General features: G+C 54.3%; 4 protein-coding genes across 4 annotated transcripts; 2 read left to right on the top strand and 2 right to left on the bottom strand.

The window, feature by feature from the left end:
• Positions 1 to 1,354: 1,354 nt before the first annotated feature.
• Positions 1,355 to 3,610, bottom strand: J4E92_006817 (uncharacterized protein; the record flags this gene model as incomplete). Its single annotated transcript, XM_051498182.1, has 2 exons — positions 1,355 to 3,486; positions 3,604 to 3,610. The coding sequence occupies 2 exons, from the start codon at positions 3,608 to 3,610 to the stop codon at positions 1,355 to 1,357; spliced, it is 2,139 nt and encodes a 712-aa protein (XP_051351908.1).
• A 908-nt stretch (positions 3,611 to 4,518) lies between these two features.
• J4E92_006816 (uncharacterized protein) lies at positions 4,519 to 6,452 on the top strand (the record flags this gene model as incomplete). The annotated part of the gene is made up of 2 exons (XM_051498181.1): positions 4,519 to 4,702; positions 4,750 to 6,452. The coding sequence occupies 2 exons, from the start codon at positions 4,519 to 4,521 to the stop codon at positions 6,450 to 6,452; spliced, it is 1,887 nt and encodes a 628-aa protein (XP_051351907.1).
• Positions 6,453 to 7,170: 718 nt separating this feature from the next.
• J4E92_006815 (uncharacterized protein) lies at positions 7,171 to 8,219 on the top strand (the record flags this gene model as incomplete). The annotated part of the gene is made up of 2 exons (XM_051498180.1): positions 7,171 to 7,777; positions 7,834 to 8,219. The coding sequence occupies 2 exons, from the start codon at positions 7,171 to 7,173 to the stop codon at positions 8,217 to 8,219; spliced, it is 993 nt and encodes a 330-aa protein (XP_051351906.1).
• Positions 8,220 to 14,008: 5,789 nt separating this feature from the next.
• On the bottom strand, positions 14,009 to 16,279 carry CAT1 (catalase A; the record flags this gene model as incomplete). The annotated part of the gene is made up of 2 exons (XM_051498179.1): positions 14,009 to 16,000; positions 16,049 to 16,279. The coding sequence occupies 2 exons, from the start codon at positions 16,277 to 16,279 to the stop codon at positions 14,009 to 14,011; spliced, it is 2,223 nt and encodes a 740-aa protein (XP_051351905.1).
• Between the last annotated feature and the right edge of the window lie 2,090 nt (positions 16,280 to 18,369).

Below are 18,369 nucleotides of genomic sequence, written 5' to 3'. Positions count from 1 at the left end.
GAATTAAATGCTGGTTACATGCGCGTGGTACGTACGTACCCCATGTTGTCCGGGAGCGTGGTTGTCGCGTTGATGATGCGGGGAGACGCGGAACCGAGGTACGCGTTGGCGGTGTTCGACGTCGAAGCTTGGGTTCGGGTAAGCTCACCTCAGCCATTACAGCCTCTTTACACGGAAGATGCTTGTGAACACTATCTTTGTTTGCGGGGTGATGAAGTTATCCAAGCATACGATATAACACCTCTTGCGTGTTATGGAATTAATGTACATTTGTCAAAAACGCTCACGGTTGCTTAATCATGTTGTCAGCAGAACGCTGCTTCTTCAGTGTGAGAGGATGCAATGTCCAAATATCGTCTTTAATGGCCAAAGCCAAGTCGCTTTCTACTATTACATAGTGGTATCATTTCTCCGTACGAGACATCTAAGCGGTGACCTCTCCGTCAGCAAAAGCTCTGCCAATTTCCCTTGCAACTCCCAATCTGAGCACCGCAATAATATCTTCACTCTTTGCACCCTTCGGGAAGCCTTTCCGCCAATCCCACCCGCGCTTACTATCGTCTACGTGTCCACCCTTGACAAAGACCGTCGAGCCCTCTGCACTCTGACCATCTGCGGAGCCGAAATCAATCGAGCCTATAAGCGAATATTGGCTTGACGCTGTCGTCAAATTCGATGTCGATTTCGATAATTGTTGAGAGGCGTTGGGGTCGTGTGCGGAGAGGAGGGTAGTCGCAAGTACTTCCTCACATTGCGTTCGGATCATGCTAGGTGCGGTATCAAGGTCCTCGATGGCCGCGAGGAGGTCGTACAAGTGGCGGAGCGTCAACGTGCGCTTGGGTTGGTTGACAAAGATGAGTGCCTCGCCTAGCAACGGTAGGAGAACGTCGACTTGAACCACAGTTTCTATCTCTGGATCGTACAGTCCTCCACGAATGCTGGATGCCGCACTGGCGATGATGACCATGAGCGCGTTCGCTGCAGCCCGTTTCCGTGCCATGGGTCGATGTGCTGGCTTCTCTCCGGGCTTCAGCAACACCTCTTCATCTCGTAGGTCGTAGTATTTGCGTATTGTTGCGTAACCGCTCAGGTGGTTTGAAAGGAGGGAAGCTGCCTCGGAGTCTAAACTTGCGAGTTTTGTCAGGGTCTGCTTTGGTGAAGTAATGAGCGAGTTGAGCGACTCGTCCAGTTCATCTAGAGGCGGATAGGCGGTCGACTTGATAAGGCAGTGGGCGACCAAGACCCGTAGCACCTCCTGGATCTTTTGTGCGTCGTGGGCACGGGCGTAGTAGAGCAGTGTATCGCCATAGCTCTCGGTGTTGGTGCGGAGATGGTCGGCGTATTTCTGCAACTGTCAGCTTGTATCCGGGAGTGTTCCTGCTCTATAACATACCTGAGCGATGATGACGGCATGCTGTGAGAGGCCCAAGTTATGGCAAAGCTGGGTGATCTTGTCGACACGAGCTGAGGACTCGAGTTGCAAGTCGTTTAGTATCCGCTCGATGCGCTCGTTTGCTGTGATGCCGTCGTCCAGTCTACCGAGAATCTGCACCGCGATCTCCCATCCTTCTTTGGATGTCTGACCGTCTCTAGCCTTGAGTTCGCCCCTGGAAGGCAACAAATTGGCGTAGGCAATAAGTATGTCGTCTTTTCTCACACCCTTCGGCTGTTGCTGTTCAGTGTAACTCAGGACCATTAGATCACTCTGGTCGAACTGATCCATCAGGCCCCTTGCGCTTGTGAACCACTCTCCTGCACTGGCAAGCTCCGCGACTGCAGAGGCCATGGTGAGGGACCATCCCTGCAAGATTTGGAGAGCGCCCTCGATGTTGTCATCAAGTATACATGCTATGCCTACCTCGAAAGGGTCGACAGCATTGACACTGAAGTCTTCGTCGCTGTTCTGGATGACAGCCGCCAACGCGGAAGACAGCCGTTGGCAGTACGCTTTGACCGGAGTCACGTCGACAGGGCGCACTCGTTGAGACCGCATGATGGAGCGACGGCTTGCGGCCAGACTACCCTGTGCGGAATCTTCCTCTTCTCCATTCCACCAGACGCTCAGACCCACTACTGCTTCGATCCAGTCGGCCGATAATTCGAGGATCGCTTCTTCATCGCCCAGCAAGAGCTTGTAGACCGTGCTGAGGGCCTCGTACACTGACCAGGGCACTTTACTTTCGGCTTTGCGACTGGCCACACTAAGCTGGAAGCTTGCCTGAGTTTGCGATATGCCAAAATGTGCCGCCTTGAAAGGCTGGGAGATAGAGTGTCGGCTCACACTTTCGCCCTCGGCAAACTCCTCCAAGCTAGCACTCACTTGGTGAACGCGCTGCCTAAAGATGCTCCAATCGTGTCCCTTGATGTCCCAATCCTCCGATGCGATGGCTGGACATTCCCGGAGGAGATCGATTGCTTCCCGAAGCGCGTGGTTTGCGTATGAGAGGTGTGACCCGACGTAACCTGAAGTGCCCAATCCGTCGTGTTGAGCTGTCTCGGCGTGCTCAAGCTGAGCGCCCTGAAGTAGTCTCATAGTCTGCGAGAAGTTGCCCCTGACAGTAGACACATGGACAGCTTCCCAGAACGAGGAATGTCTTGAATATCCGCGGGTCTCCTTCAACACCAATTCAGCCTCGACCTGAGGGAATGTGCTGTTCAGCCAGTCGAGCAGCACTCGCGGGATGGGTGTGTATTGTTTCGAATCGGTTCGCGCTACGAGGGAGAGGGCGGAGGCTCGCTGGTTTAGGCCAATCTGTGGGGGATTGTGAAGGGTCAGCAGAAGAGCAGCAAGCTGGCGGGCTTGCGACAGCTCCTGTGAAGTCGACTTGTGTGCATCTGGCCAAGTTGCGATCAACTCCTGAGCGACTGTGCCAAGCACCTCAGTCCGCTTGTCTGGCGAGTCTGATTGAAGAGACTCGTGAACTCTCTCGACCAGACGCTCCGTCTCCAATATGATTTGGTCGGACTCGCGCAGAGCCTGTCGGTCGCTGTTGGAAGTCAGGCCCTTGGCGAGCGCAAGGAGATCGAATCGCGTTTGTTTTGCGCCTGACCGCACCAAGGCTGGACTTGGCTCCATGTCGGTTGCGCTTGTTCTTGAGACAATTGACTGGGAGAACCTGTTCTGTGTCTTGTTGCGGCGCTGCGGTGAGAGCGGCTCGTCCTCCTCGGTGCCCTCATCTTCGTCCATGTCGTCATCTTCTTCCTGATCTTCGTCCGTGTACTCTTCTTCTGATTCGCCCTCCGCGTCCTGGTGTAGGGTGTGTGTGGGCGCTTGGAACTGGCCAGAAGTTGCGATGCGTCCGCGTTGTGTTGGGGGCCGTCCGGAAGTCGAAGTGCCTATTGAGCCGAGCCCATTGCCTTCAAACATGCTTCCTTTGGGCGGTGAGCTGCCAAACAGCGAGTTGCTGGCGTAGTCATAGCTGTTCGGGTTGAAGGTTGGGCGTGCATTGCCGAAGAGTCCTTGGTTCATGCCTGGCGGCGGGCCAGCTGGTGTTGAGGAGGGATAGTGCGATTCGTCTAGGGGCGGAGGGCCAGCGGGTGTGGTCGAGGGTGCGTGTAGGCTGTCGTCGTAGTAGCTGCGGCCGGGTGTTGACGGTGGTCCACGAAACATTGCTCTCTAGTCGCAAGTTTACCTGGGTACGCGGTGGAACAGGCGAACAGGGATCCAAATCCAAGGTATTTTCTCCACTTAATTTCCCAGTTCACACGTTGCGCCGCACATGCGCCGTAATGAATTATTTCGCGTGGTGAAGGGATTTGATTGTTCTCGGACTAGCTACTGTCGCGGTCGCAAAACATAAACTCTGGATGAGCTCCAGCGACGCGCTCGGCTTGGCGCGTCCGCGGGCCGGCGTCCGGCGAAACCTTCCCCCGGCTTCACAAAGTGCGCGCGCCGTGCAAGAGCGGCACCTGCGTCCATGGATGTCTTGCTCGCAGCTTGCTTTTAGATTGCAGACCCGCCCGGCTATCTAGACTCGACGACACGTGCGCATGATTCACGACGCATGCCTAGTTCATCCCGCTTGTCTTGACTTTTGGTTTTTTCTGCTCGTTCCTGGTGGCGGCGCCATGAAAGCGTGCCTTCGCAACGAATCAGGCGGCGTGCATACCCCGAGATGGTGTGGCTGCCACCCGTGTTCAACCCCGCTACGGGCTGTTTCTGGTAAATCAATATCCCATCACCCTCACTAAGTCTTTTGTCGAGTCGTGGAGCGCAGGGGTCAAATCACTTGGTAATGCCTAGGGTTCCTTATTAAGGTACCCGATGCTAGACTGCGCCGTCGCCAGCCTCCGCCAGCATTAGCCTACAGCTGACGTACCGTGCGACTCAAAAACGGTTGGAGCCCGCTGGTCGACCACACCCGCTGCTTCCGTCGCCTGACCCTACTCTTTGCCTTTTCCTCGTGCGCGTTGTCCTACTTGAATGCTTCTCATCTCTAATGTGTAATGCTGCTTGCTGCGCACTCATACCCCTCGGCCCACCTCTGACGTAGTGCTGCCCATCCATAGCCCGCCATCATGGCGCTCTGGTCCACCGCGAAGACGCAGTCAAAGCAAGGTTTCGACAAGGTCTACACGTGGGTTGACAAGCTCGGTGTCCCCGTCAATCGACTGTCCAACAAGGTCGGCTCTGAAGCCTTCTGGCCTACAACGCTAGACATCGAGTCGGACAAGGCTGCGAGGATCCTCAAAAGCTTCTGCAGTACGTCAACTTCCGATGCGTCCCGCCAAGTACTAACACGTCCGCAGAGGATGGTTTCTACCAGGAAGAAGACCGACCCATCACCACCGACGTCCCCAAGGGAAAACAACGAGTCCTCAAGAAGATACCCTCCAAGGTCATCCAGAACGCCAAAGGCCTATGCATATTCACGACCATGCGGTCCGGCCTTTGGGTCTCCGGATCTGGCGGAGCCGGCATATTGGTCGCACGCAAGGCCGATGGAACATGGTCACCCCCGTCAGGCATCATGATGCACACCGTGGGTGTAGGCTTTCTCGTAGGCGTAGACATCTACGACTGCGTGATTGTCATCAACTCCGACAAGGCCATGGAGGCATTCCAGTCCATCCGCTGCACATTGGGAGGTGAAATCAGTGCAGTCGCAGGCCCAGCCGGCGTTGGCGGCATACTGGATTCGGAGATCCACAAGCGACAGTCACCACTTTTCACGTATATCAAATCGCGAGGATTCTATGCTGGCCTCCAATTAGACGGAACTATCATCATCGAGCGAACAGACGAGAACGAACGGTTTTACGGCGAACGTATAGGAGTCAAAGACATTTTGGCAGGCAAAGTGAGGCACCCGCCTTACGAGATAAGGAGACTCATGGAAACTCTCAAATCGGCTCAAGGCGATACAGACGTGGACGAGACTTTGATACCAGACGAGGCGCCACCTGCCGACTTTGAGATTACAGGTCCGGAAGACAAGACATTTGGTATTCCAGATGCTGTTGACCCCGACCCGTATGGCGTACTGGCATTACAAGAAGCTGGTCTAGAGATCAGGGAAGCTGGCACACACAGCCGTCCGGCAAGTGAACAATTCGAGTTCAAGCCGAGCCCCACAAGCCCCATCTACAACACTTTCAGAAACTCTACATTCCGGAGAAGCATGGACCGCTCGAGCTATGCTGGCAGTCGGCCAACGAGTTGGCGCACAAGCACCATCAGCGGCGTATTGGAACCCCGGACGCCAACAGTTGACATGAGCACCCAGACCGACGATCTACCGCCACCACCTCCGACCATCAGAAAGTCACCCCCCACGCTACCGCCAAGAACAAGCGTCGCACGCACACCTACTCCTCCCATAGTGGAAGTACCCGAGACCAGGGTCGAGCAAGCTACTCCGCCACGAGCTAGGAGTGTAGACAGACAGGCCGAAGAAGCAACACCTACCGCTGCAGGAACAAAGACAGACAAAGCTGCCGGCCCAAAGTCCGACGGCTCTCCTCGGAACTCCATAGCCACTGAAGAGGCTCATGATTCCGAGTCAAGTTCCGATTCGGAATCAGACGAAGAGGAGGAAGATGAGTTTGAGGAAGAGCCAATCGTCCACGAGGTCCACCAGGCCGCTGCCCCACAAGCCATTCGCGCACGCGTCGTCCAAGTTGCCAAGCCAATGCCTCCTGCTCTACCGGTCAGAAATCCATTCCGCAACCGCGTCTCAACGAACTCAGACGGCTCCCTGAACTCTCCAACCGTACCGAAGCATAGCCCGGAATCAACCCCCTCGCTTATGCGCGGTGATTCAACTTCTTCTCTGTCCTCCGTAGAAGACAACAGACTCGAGCAGATTGGCAACAGGCTCAAGCCCAAGTATTCTCACGAGCCATCACCTGATGACGAGAAGAAGGAGGACAAGGACGACGCCTTCCACTCGCTTCCAGAGTCCCCGATGAAGAGCATTCCAGGAGGTTTCAACTCAGCGACCGACGTCTAACATCCAATCGACTTCAGCCTCTCTCTACACCGCCCTTTCGCTGCACATATAGAGCTGGGATGACCATCTCATCCTGGACTACACCCTCACAGATTACGCTTACAAACTGGCGTTGCGACCCCAAGCGCATGATTACTGCGTCTTGCCACTTGCTTATTCGGCTTGGCCAAAACGCAACCATGCCCGGTCGATCACCACATCCTGATAGGAGACAGCCTTTCACCGTCGTTACGAATTATGATTCCCATTGATATCCACTTTATTGCTTTACTTGCCCTGCTCACGCATGGCTCGCCATAGCATCTGCATGTATCTAGTGCCATTTTAAAACTGCAATTCGTTTGCTTGTATACCGATAGTCACCATATAAGAATATTATGTCTAATTCGAATCAGCACATGTCTGGCCTTGTTCAAGGGTGATATATAACAAATTCATGGCTCATCTGGAAGGCAGTGAGAGCGTGGGCGACTGGCTGCGCTAACGCGGCCGTGACACCCCTGCCAAAATTTCGTGAACGGAATTCCACCATGAGCTCGACTTGCGCAGACACGCAAACCTCCCCACCAGCATTTGCACCCTGACGTACTGAGTCAGCGCGCTTCTTACATATTGCGCCCGAAGCCGATCTGCAAAAAGTCTCACACCGAGTCCTCTCGAAGGCCGACCGACACACCTTCCAACCACACAGCGCCGCCCGTCGCAACCCACACCCGCAATGGCACCCGAAGCGCCGCCAAAGACGAAGAAGTCTAAAGCAACGCCGAAAACAGTCGCCGACTTCACCGTTCTTCCCCTCACATTGCCCACGCTGTCTGGTCTGCCAGCGCACTGCAACGATGCAAAGCATTATATCTACGTCAAACCACATGCGCCCAGCATACCCACCGCCGATGACGAGCGCAGCCTCTTTGTCGCAAACATGCCCATCGATGCCTCCGAGCGCAACATCCGCGCGCTCTTCCAAGAACAATTAGGCGGCTCCATGGTCGAGCGCGTCGAGTTCGATGCCTCGGTCCCCGCGCAACCAATGCACAAGCGCTGGAAGAGCGATAAGCCTACGACGCAAGACGACTCAGCTACCTCCAGAGGCAAGAAGAGGAAGAGGACCGACGACGCGGCAGTAATAGCAGAGGGTGTGGTGGAAGACGCCGAGAGCGCGTTACCACGGTTATGGAACAGCGAAGTGCGAAAGAGCGGGAGCGGCGCCGTCATTGTCTTCGTAGACAAAAAGAGTGCGAGGGGAGCTCTAAAGGAGATCCAAAAGGCCGTAAAAGAGGGCAGAAGCATATCCTGGAAGGGAGGAGAAGGACTAGGCGTTGAGCGTAAGTCTACACAATCCCCTCTACACTCATCCCACGTCTAACCCAAAAAACAACAGGCTACAAATCCCACAACTCCCTCATCTACCCAACCTCCACCCTCCTCCAAGCCTCACTAAACGCCTACCTCACCCAATTCAACGCCCTCGAAACAGCGCGGAACCGCATTCGCAAGACATCCCGATCTGTTCCTGACGAGGAGGGCTTCATGACGGTTACAAGAGGCGGTCGCGTTGGGCCGGCTAGGCTGGAAGAGGCGGAGAAGAAGAAGGCTGAGCTGGATGAGCGCAAGAGGAATCACAGGGCTACGGATGACTTTTATAGGTTCCAGAATCGGGAGAGGAGGAAGGAGGCTGAGGGGTTGCTGAAGAGGAAGTTTGAGGAGGACAGGCGGAGGGTGGAGGGTATGAGGGAGAGGAGGGGGAGGGTTAGGCCGGAGACATGAGGACGGGATATGTGGTGGGCGTGTGATGAGGACTTTCTTTCAGGGAAATTGCTATATATGAGTCTTTGGAGTGCAGCTGCACGCAGCTTGTGCCACCACATGAAGTTCTTACTGAACTGTTCTCTTCAAATCACGACTCACTCGGCATGGCACACTTGTGAAGTAGATGAAAGCGATAAGTTCGTTCAAGATCATAAATTAGCACTCGTAAAACTCAAAATAACAAAGAAAATAGGAAACCAATCTCGATTCTTTCCTTGAAGAAAGAGAGACGAGTGTGCGTAGACCAACGACCTAAGTCATCCCATTCCCGTTCCCATATGCATTCCCATTCGCAATTCCACCACTCATTTCTTCATCCTCCCCTCCACCTGGGTTCTGTCCAGGTAGTGTTTTCGTCTGAAAACAAGCTTTGTTGAGCCGACGGCTCCCAGTCTTACTCCCACTCCTGCGAAACTGGCACATGGAAATCGATTGCGCCCCTTGGGTTTGGTCGCCTTCTATTCCATTGCAGACACTATCGCCTTGCTTGTTTGATGATTGGCATTCGCGCAGAGGAATCGCTAATGGAAGTGCGTGATGCGGCTCGGTGCTTGCAGAAGAGCGGACATGGTTGGCATGGGACGTACGGTCTTTCCGATTGTCCAGATAGTCGTTGTCGAAAGTGGTCTGGACTGGTTCCAGAAAGGAAGACAGGCCGTTCAGCATCAGCTGGACTGCGTTGCTGCTCTTGCTGTTCCCATTTGCAGCAGCGATTGGCATAGACGGTATACCTTGGTCAGATTCCGTATGCACCTTCTCCCAGACTAGTGCTGAGAGACCGCGAGGGAAGGTCTCAGAAGCCTTGAGCGTGTTGCATTCCCAGTACAACTGTTCACCCAAATGGAGGAAGCGTCGACTGAGTAGGCGGTCTTGTAGTGCCCATGCACGTGTATCCCAGCCGAAGTTGGGTGTAGTCAGGATGCCAGCTGGCAGCAAGGCAGAAGCCGGCTGTCGACCTGGAGTCGGGCTTGTGCTGTTTGCTGATCCAAGTAAGGACGCCGGGTAGTTCTTTTCAGGTATGCCCGACATGACCACTTCGCCAGTCAACTGGTCAAGTACGACTGTCAGTGCTGCGTTACGGAAGGTGGACGCCATCCTCGTGCACTCTTGTTGCTTGTCTTCTTCCGAATCTTGAAGCACACATAGTGAATCTAGCCAGCAATAATTGTGGCCCAGGCGGTGTGCTGTCGCAATCGCATTCGCGACTGTGATCGGGAGTGTTCCTAGTGGCAGCTCACTTCGCATGGTCAACAGCGTGCTGCTGGAGAGTACTGGCTGGTTGTCGCCCCATACGTAGCTCAAAGCGACATATTCGATAGTCGACTTCAGGCTGTCGGTCTGCACAATTCTCGCGCGAATCGTATCACCCGGACTGCCCGGAAGGATCTCGATCAGACGTGTGGGTAGGTTGCTGGCATCGCGCTTTGCTGTATGGTGACAAGCTTCGTGAGTGTGTCTACACTCGTCTAGCCAGCTCTTCGCATTCGAAAGGCTAGGCTCTGACTCGGTGCTGTTCTTGCCGTGAGCGTGGGACTGGCAGCAGGTTTCGTCGCCGCCTTGGTGAGCAAGCGTCTCTACTCCGCCGAGTTCCTCTTGTGGGCCAGGGTATGTCGCCTTGTCGTTCGGCCAGTTGAGACAGCATGGTGCGGGAGTAAAGATCATGGTCAATGATCGTGCGTCCGGCCGCTCATCTGGATCGGCACTCAACATGGTCTGAAGCGTACGCACAACGGTCTGCTCCGTCGTGGTATCTGCCTCAGCCAGGAATGCGGCAAGCTTGTCTTGTATACCGGAGACGTCCTGCCAGTAGTGCTTGCCAGTACGACCGCTGAATGTCTTGCGGAAAGCTAACCATTCCGTGTTGCCTTGGCTGAATGATACGGACGCCATCTCGGCGAAGACACAACCAAGACTCCATATGTCAGCTGCCTGCTTGCGAGTAAAGCCCTCAAAGACTTCAGGGGCGATGTATTGGCGTGTTAGCGGCTTGCGCTGGTCATCGCCCACTTCTTCTGCGGAGCTGACGCCAAAGTCGCTGAGCACGACGTGTGGGAATTCCTGATCGCCTTCTACGATCAAGATGTTCTGGGGCTTGATGTCCATGTGCTTGACAACAGGTCGCTGCTCGTGAAGATACCTCACTGACGAGGCAAGACAGCCAAACATCTTGGTAATAGTCTCTGGCAGGTTGGCAGGCTTCTGCAGCGCTGTTCGCTGCAGCCATCCTGCAAGCGTTGTTTCCGCAACGGGTGAGAGGAGGATCGACATCTTGTCGCCTCTAGAGTAGGCCCCAAGGAATCGAATAATGTGAGGGTGGCGAAGCTTCTGAAGAACGCTGACTTCCTTCTTGAGCTCCGCAATCGCAGTCTGGTCCCGGTTCTTGAGTGTCTTGCGACCGACGTGGAGTCCCGTTTGCTGATGCACGACTTCATCGACCGTACTAAAGCCTCCGGAGCCCAGAAGCTTGACACTTAGGAATGACGTCGTTGATGGACGTAGTTCTGTCCTGGATAGTGTCATGGCCGTATTGTCTTGAGTGGACGTCGTTGGCTTCGTATCCAATGATGCGTCGGAAGGCTGAATATCTGGATACTCTGGGCTGGAGAGAGGTGCGGCAGATGACCCTGGAGCAGCAGCGGCTACATCAGCCCTGGAATATTTCCAGTGAGGGTGTTCTGATAGTCGAGCATCCGTTCTACTGCCTGAGGATGAGTCCAGGAGTACACTCCTCACGGACTGGGAGAGCCCATCGCTGGCCAGAGAGATCTTGTGGTCTTCCTCTGTAGCAACGTGGCTGTTTTGCAGTAGTTGCTGATCGGTCGTTTCAGGTGAGATCGATGACTGAGAGATGTTCGGCGAAAGTGTAGTGGGTTTGATAAGTTGGTCCGCACAATACAACTGGCTCTCACCGAGTTGTGAGAGCTGGAATTGGAAGAATCCGCCGCTTGATGACTGGCCTGCAGAACCGCCGCTGCCGCCCGAGCCAGTGTGTTTGGAGCCACCGTCACCCTGTGGATGGAAAGGCGGTTGAGGGGAAGGCTTGCCACCGAAGCCGCCATCGCCTGGCCCGTCGTCATTGTCGTCGTCTGCGGAATCGAGGCTGTCGTTGTCTTCCTCGTCGCGCCAATCAAGCATAGTTTTGCCTTGCTTGAAGTGATCCGCAATGTGATCTATTCGTTCTTGTCTCGTCTCGAAGCGATGTCGGCAAAATCCACACTTGCGTGGGAATTCGGTCTCGGAGTACACGGTGCTGGCCTCGTCGAAGTCCTCCGCGTTCATCTCAGGGTGGATATTGCGGAAATGCTGGACAAAGTGGTACTTTCTGAAGCACGGTCGAACGTTATCGACACCCCCGACTGTACACAGGCTGCAGACCCATGATTTGCATGGGTAGCCTTCTTCCTCATTCCGCTTCCAGTCATTCTTACGGCCATACCGCTTGCCACATTTCCGAGTGCACTGGTAAATTTTTCTGGGGTCCCTACCGAGCAACTCCAGGTCTTCGGTAGGTGTGCACCGCTTCTTACCCCGTGTGGTGACTGACTGTACGGTGACAGTAGTGTTGTCGCAATTTGGAGACGAGCCGGGGGTGACCGTCTCTCCGAGTGCTTGTTGTATCGTGTTCCCATAAGCAGTGTATGCCCCTGAAAGCTCTGTTTGGTACGTCTGATCATCCCAAAAGAGGTCGGGCTGCTTCTGCTGCCGGTCTTGTTGGATGAGTGCTGTTTGGGACTTGTAGGCCGAATCGCTCTGGTTACCACCCATGCCCTGCTTCAAGAGCTGACCGAACCAGCTTCGGATGGCATCTGCAGGCTCACCGGTGAGCTGGCTTAGTGAGTCGATGTGCCTATCACTTTTGAACTGTTAGCATTGATAAACTTTACTCTGGTCTTACACACACGTATGCGCTACATGATATCGAAGCTGAGGAGGAAGTCGCCGGCCAGGGGATACATGTGTGCATGACTCGGATATGACCACGAAGCACAGCTCCTCGCACCCCATAAATGCATGGACGGACTTCCCTCTGGCCGTGATATCCGTCTCGCTGAACAATCTTGGTCGGAGGTCATGAGCTTACCTGGGCAGCACATTGTATTTATGGAACCACGTTGCGCAGACATCGGCTGCTTCATCTGGAAGACCTTCTACGGCCACGGGCGGGGTCGCCTCCAGACCCCAGCTGGATGTCGTCGTTGCAGGAGGTGTTGGGAATAATGGGAAATCAAAGCTTGCGTGACGCTTAGACTGAGGGTAGTCCTGCGTCTCAAGCTGCAGCGGCCGCTTGCCAAGCGCATTAAACTGCGTAGGCATGGCATCAAATGAGTGAAGTGGTGTTGGCGGATATGCCTTCGCGGTATGTTGGAGCTGCATATCAGGTGTGAGCTGTGCCATCCATGCTGGGGTCGCCGAGGTGTCATCCAAGGTCTGCCACATGGTTAGCAATTATGCGATATGGCGAAGGTAACAATAAGCTTACCAGACTTTGTTGCATTGTGCACTGCTGAGGGTTGGTTTCGAATACAGCCGGATCAATGAAAGATGATGATGCAGAAGTATCGATACCCTCGTCAGCGAAGAAGAAGCCAGAAGTGTTATCCGCTGGCGTGTACGACTGCTGCTGCTGCGGCGTCGCAAACATGTTGCTGAAATCCATGTTGGTGTCAAAGGCGAAACCTGCGCCCTGATGGTCCATGACTATGTGTGGTGTATTTGTCAGAGGGCGTTCAATTTCGTCGTAGTAGACGGTTAGCAATCACGGGCTCAAAGAAAGAGCGTGAGCGAAAATGATGGAATGTGAGTGTTCAGGAGCCTGAGGCTTGTCGCTCAGTATTTTAGATCAAAGGGCGCTGCGCCCACGAGTGTTGCAGTCGCTTTCGGAGTCATCCACGCAGCCCTTCAGCTCTGGGAAAGGGCGATGGAGATCCTAGGTTTAGGCAACCGGTCAGACGATTAGTGGGGAATCGCGGTAACTTTACGACTCCGCCAAGACGGTCGTTCGAGACACGATTGTGGCGCTGGGAGACCTGCGGGATTTGGCAAACCTCGTGAATCTTCCCAGTCGCCTTATATTTTCTCAAGGCGTGTCTAATGTAGGGAGTGCGAAATAGTGATAAAGTTCGGACGCGTCGTAAAATTCGGTGTCAAGGTCGAAAAGAAACGGCCGCACATTCGTAAGCGCTAATTTACTGTAACGCCCTTTTCTCGCTGCGCATCCAGATGGGGTTAGCCGAAAGTGGGGCGTGTGGCTGAGCTGCAGAAGATACGGAGAACGCGAACTTGATTGCATCCCCATATTGAGGTTTAGCTGCTTTTTCGACGGTGTGCTACCTAGGTATTCAGTAGTATCGCATATTCATCTCCCTGGACTTGCATAGTTTCTGCTCTAGCGAAACGCCATGTACACTAGTCAGTCGCTATGCAGCCAACCTTGAAGTGAACCACCCCCGCGTCCAGAACGATCCTTTGTCTGGGTCAGTGTGAGCAAACCAGAAACTCGAAGCATGTTGTAAACAGCGATACATACGATTGCTAGCAGAGTCGGTGTTGGTGGACGCCGTCTCCCCCATGTGTCACAGGGTCTTGCTCCCGCATTTTGGAATATAATCTCGGTAGAGCAACAACGAACATGAGTGGCTTGGAATGTCGTGTAAAATTGTTCATGTGGTATCATTGAAAATTATCTACGTTCATGAAAGGAAGGATCTCTTGGCCTCGTATCATCATCATTCTCTTCCCATCACGCCTTAAAAGGCAGCCATCTGGTTAAGCCCAGCAGTCTCGCGCTCAAAGTTCTTGTGTTGCGAGATGCTGAACAGGTACGCGCTGGTGAAGTCCTTGGCCTCCTTGGCCATGTTGACAGCCTCCTTGAAGCTATCGGCGTGAACTTGACCAGCAGTGACGACACCGTAGCTGTTGACAACATCAGCAGCAGCCGAGAACTCCATGCCGGGAAGGTCGACAGCCTGCTTGATGAACGACACGCCTTCGCCGGTAGCGCCGATCGCCTTCAAGTGACCGAAAGCTTCGCGGATCCAGTGAACAGCGCGGCCATTCTTGCGCAGGGTCTCGATGGACTTGGCGCCACCAGGCACGAAGACACTGTCGTACATGGTGGAGCGCTGGCCCTCAAGGTGGTGGTCTGCTACAACGCCGGAGCCGCTCTTGTCCTCACCTTCCGCGAAGATCTTGTTTCTCCTGGGAGAGATGGTGAAGGGAAGGGCGCCGGCAGCGGTCAGGGCGGCCTTGATGCCGTTGTAAGCGACCTTGTCGTAACCATCAGCAATGAGAATAGCGACCATGCGGGTGGCAATGGTAGGCTTCTCGGGCATGAAGTCCATTTGCGATAGACCCTTGGCCTTCTTGTTGTGCTTGGGGCGAGTTTGTTGAGTGGGCACATCGCTACCAACCATCTCCGCAACCGTCTGAGCAAGCTCAAGATCAATCTCGCAGAGACGCTCACAGAGGCGCTTGTAGACCACAGGGTCGTCGCAGTGGTCGAGCTCAAAGGCAAAAGCGTCCTTCATGTGCATTTTCTCGTTCTCCGACATGGAGTTGTAGAAGAGCTCGGCCTGGTTCTTGTGCTCCCTGAACTTGCTGCTCTGCATGCGAGCCTTGATACCGGCGGTCTTCTCTGGGTAGTCGATGTAAGCACCCTCATTCTCGGTGGCAGGGGGCACGGTCTGGTAGCGGTTAGGCCAGTAGTTGACCTTGCCCTTGGTGATGGTGTGGCGCATGGCACCGTCACGGTTGAAGTTCATGACGGGGCAAACTGGCTTGTTGATTGGCAACTCTTCCCAATTAATACCCAGACGAGAGAGCTGAGTGTCCTGGTAGGAGAAGTTGCGTCCTTGCAAGAGAGGGTCGTTACTGAAGCCGATACCAGGAACAATGTGGCTTGTGCAGAAGGCGACCTGCTCAGTCTGGGTGAAGAACTCGTCAGGGTTCTGGTTCAGCTCGAGCTGACCAATGTATCGGATAGGCACCAGCTCCTCAGGCCAGACCTTGGTAGCATCCAGAATGTCAAAGTCGAAGTCGTGCTCGCGAGACTCTGGGAGAACCTGGATACCAAACTTCCACTTGGGGTAGGCGCCGCTCTCGATAGCCATCCACAAGTCTTTGCGGTGGAAGTCAGGGTCTTGACCAGCTATCTTGAGTGCCTCGTCCCACACAAAGCTGTGTACACCGAGCTCGGGTGTGAAATGGAACTTGACAAAGCTCCTCTCGCCCTTGGCGTTGACGAGTGTGTAGGTGTTGACACCGAAACCCTGCATCATGCGGTATGAGCGGGGGATGGTACGGTCGGACATGGCCCACATGAACATGTGCGTCGCCTCTGGGTGCATGTACTGGAAGTCCCAGAAGTTGTTGTGTGCAGTTTGTGCCTGGGGGATTTCGCAGTCAGGCTCTGGCTTGCCGGAGTGAATGACATCGGGGAACTTCATGGAGTCCTGGATGAAGAAGACGGGAATGTTGTTGCCAACGATGTCCCAGTTGCCCTCCTCTGTGTAGAACTTTACGGCAAAACCGCGAACATCGCGCACGGTGTCTGCGGAGCCACGGCTACCCAGTACAGTGGAGAATCGTAGGAAGACGGGGGTCTCGCGCGATGTGTCGGTAAGGACGCCAGCTGAAGTAACGTCTTCGGCCGACTCGAAGAGAGTGAACTTTCCGAAGGCGCCGGAACCACGGGCGTGGACAACACGCTCGGGAATGCGCTCGTGATCGAAGCGGTGAATCTAACATTGTTACTACTCAATCTTGGTGGCCAGATCTAGTCTGCATACCTTCTCACGGGCGAAGTGGTCCTCCAAAAGAGAGGGACCGGTCTGGTCATCGGTCGCCACCTTCAGCCAGTCGTCGGTGTTGTTCTGCTTGACACCGAAGTCGCTGGTGATGCGCCACTTGTCGTCGTGTACATCCTTGGTGACGGCTGCGAGCTGGGCCATTTTGCCAGTCTTCTCGCCAGTGAGGCCCTTGGCCTTCTCTGCGACGTTGCCTATGATTTCGGACGCCATTTTGTCGAGTGTGCAAAGATTGAGTCGATTGGCGATGTCAATCGGTGTGGTGGCCGTTTGCTGCGCGCGCCGCGCCCGTCTTTGTACTGCCGGGACTGTTTACTTTTCGACGTCATAGCGACGTGTGTTCGCTGCACTTCGGCTTGGAGTTGCCTAATGCTTCTACCGTACAGCTCCATCAGGACAGCGACTGCGTGTTTGCGACGCGCTTGAAAGTGGAGTATGTGGAGCCCAGCCAATGGTAAAGAAGATGATGTTCGATCATCGTGATTGAACGTTTGCATCGACTGCCGAGCGATGCCGATGTGCCACGCGAGACTCAACTTTGCCATGTACCCGGCAGCTAGTCCCTGCCATTCGAGAATCGCATGCTGAGAAATGGCCTTTGCTGAAGCCCATCCTGGAACCCGCCACTACATTTTCTTTCTAGCGAACCAAGACCGAGTCGTCCGCGAATGTGAAAAATGCCGTTGCTCGCAAATATCCTGCTGTGACGTCAATGATGGAAAACCGTTAAGAGGCCCACGTGTGGATGCCCCGCACCGCCCCCACCAGCTGCATGTGCCAGAACAGATCATCACGATATTCTGGGCTGCGAGAGCTTCAGGCGCGAAGGGAGGGGATCGCAAGAAGAAGGTCCAGAATATTCAGGGCGACGAAGACGAGTTCTCAGGCTGCGTCGGGCTACGCATGGTCCGGCACATAAGCTTTCGCACTCGCTCCTGGCTCCTAAAACGTATCGCATCTTCCCCGACAAACTTTCCTAGAGCTAGCAACTCACCATTAACGCCGGACACTACGACGACCGTTGGCTTGCGTGCGAAACGCACATCCGCCGCGTGACCTGATCTTGGCGAACCGCGAAAGCCGGATGACTACGCGTCTATAGCCACACATAACGTCCGGAACTTTTCCTGGATCAATGCTCGCTTTGCAGCTTCATGCAACTCGAGTAGGCCGCTCTACGCTAATGCCGGGGTTGCTTTTTCGCACAGTAGGCCACTGGATTGCGAAGCGTTGATAGCGCGCTTCACAAAATCATCTGCTAGCCTATTTTGCACAGCGTGTATATGCGACTGGCTTATCTCCAAAGTCACGATGTGTTGACGCTGATCTATGTTATTTGCCGATGGTGTTTCGCAAATTAGTAGCAGCAAATGGTCTTGCCGCATCCTGCATCCGCCATGAGCCGTGATGTTCCGGACAATCCTTCCGCCAATGAACCACGAGTACGTTTTGCAGTGGTTAGCATTGCCTGCTCGGTCGCTTTGCCTGATGATCGACAGGCATTGTGCGTGTCAATTGTACCTTGCATCTATACCGAAGGCCTCCGCGGCTTCCGGAAGTTACAGTTGTCAAACGGCGGAAAAACTCTCTCGTCGGCATTTTGGCAATGGAACCGGTACGTCAGTAGCCTAAGCTTCGCTTTCGCTTAGAGGGGTGATATGAATGCGAGCATCCAAATTATATCTTATCACATCAGTGAACTAACCGTTGGCTTGTGCTAAGGCAGGCACTTTCGATATAACCCTTATGTCGTTCATGTTGTCGCTGCCTGAAAAGGTGCGCAAAACGCCCGTTTGGCCGCTTTTCTAAGTATTGATGATCTGCTGCTAACCCCACAAGCTTTATCGGTTTCAGTGTCCAATGCTTTCGAGTACGGATATAGATGAGCAACATTTATGCGGAGCTTGTACGCACCGTGAGGCTGCAATGGGCTCTGGAGCTGGGTTCCGGTAACTACCGCTGTCCATGGATGCATCTCCTGTGGAGCTGCATCCTAGCTGCATGTGCAACTATATTCTTTCTCACCCTATGCCAGCGAGCTTTCTGTTTCGGATGCAGGCCGTACTGTAGATGAGCTGACAAGGGAAGAGTCTCAACAACATGTAAGATTGCTTATGATGTCGTCGATTATAACCAAGAAGTCATAACGGTGCCGAGAGTAGACGAGACACCCTGTCCGTCATGAGGCGGGGCAGCCCCGGTCCTCATAGTTGCTGATCAGGCGTACGCCGAGGTTGACGCATGGCTTTGGTGCTAGTCATGGCGGCGGCCATGATATATGTACAGGTGGAGTGGGGCATGCT

The sequence above is a fragment of the Alternaria infectoria genome, assembly GCF_024043175.1.
Source record: "Alternaria infectoria strain BMP 0036 chromosome Unknown scaffold_10, whole genome shotgun sequence".
Lineage (NCBI taxonomy): Eukaryota > Fungi > Ascomycota > Dothideomycetes > Pleosporales > Pleosporaceae > Alternaria > Alternaria infectoria.
This window is presented reverse-complemented; position numbering and strand designations above follow the sequence as displayed.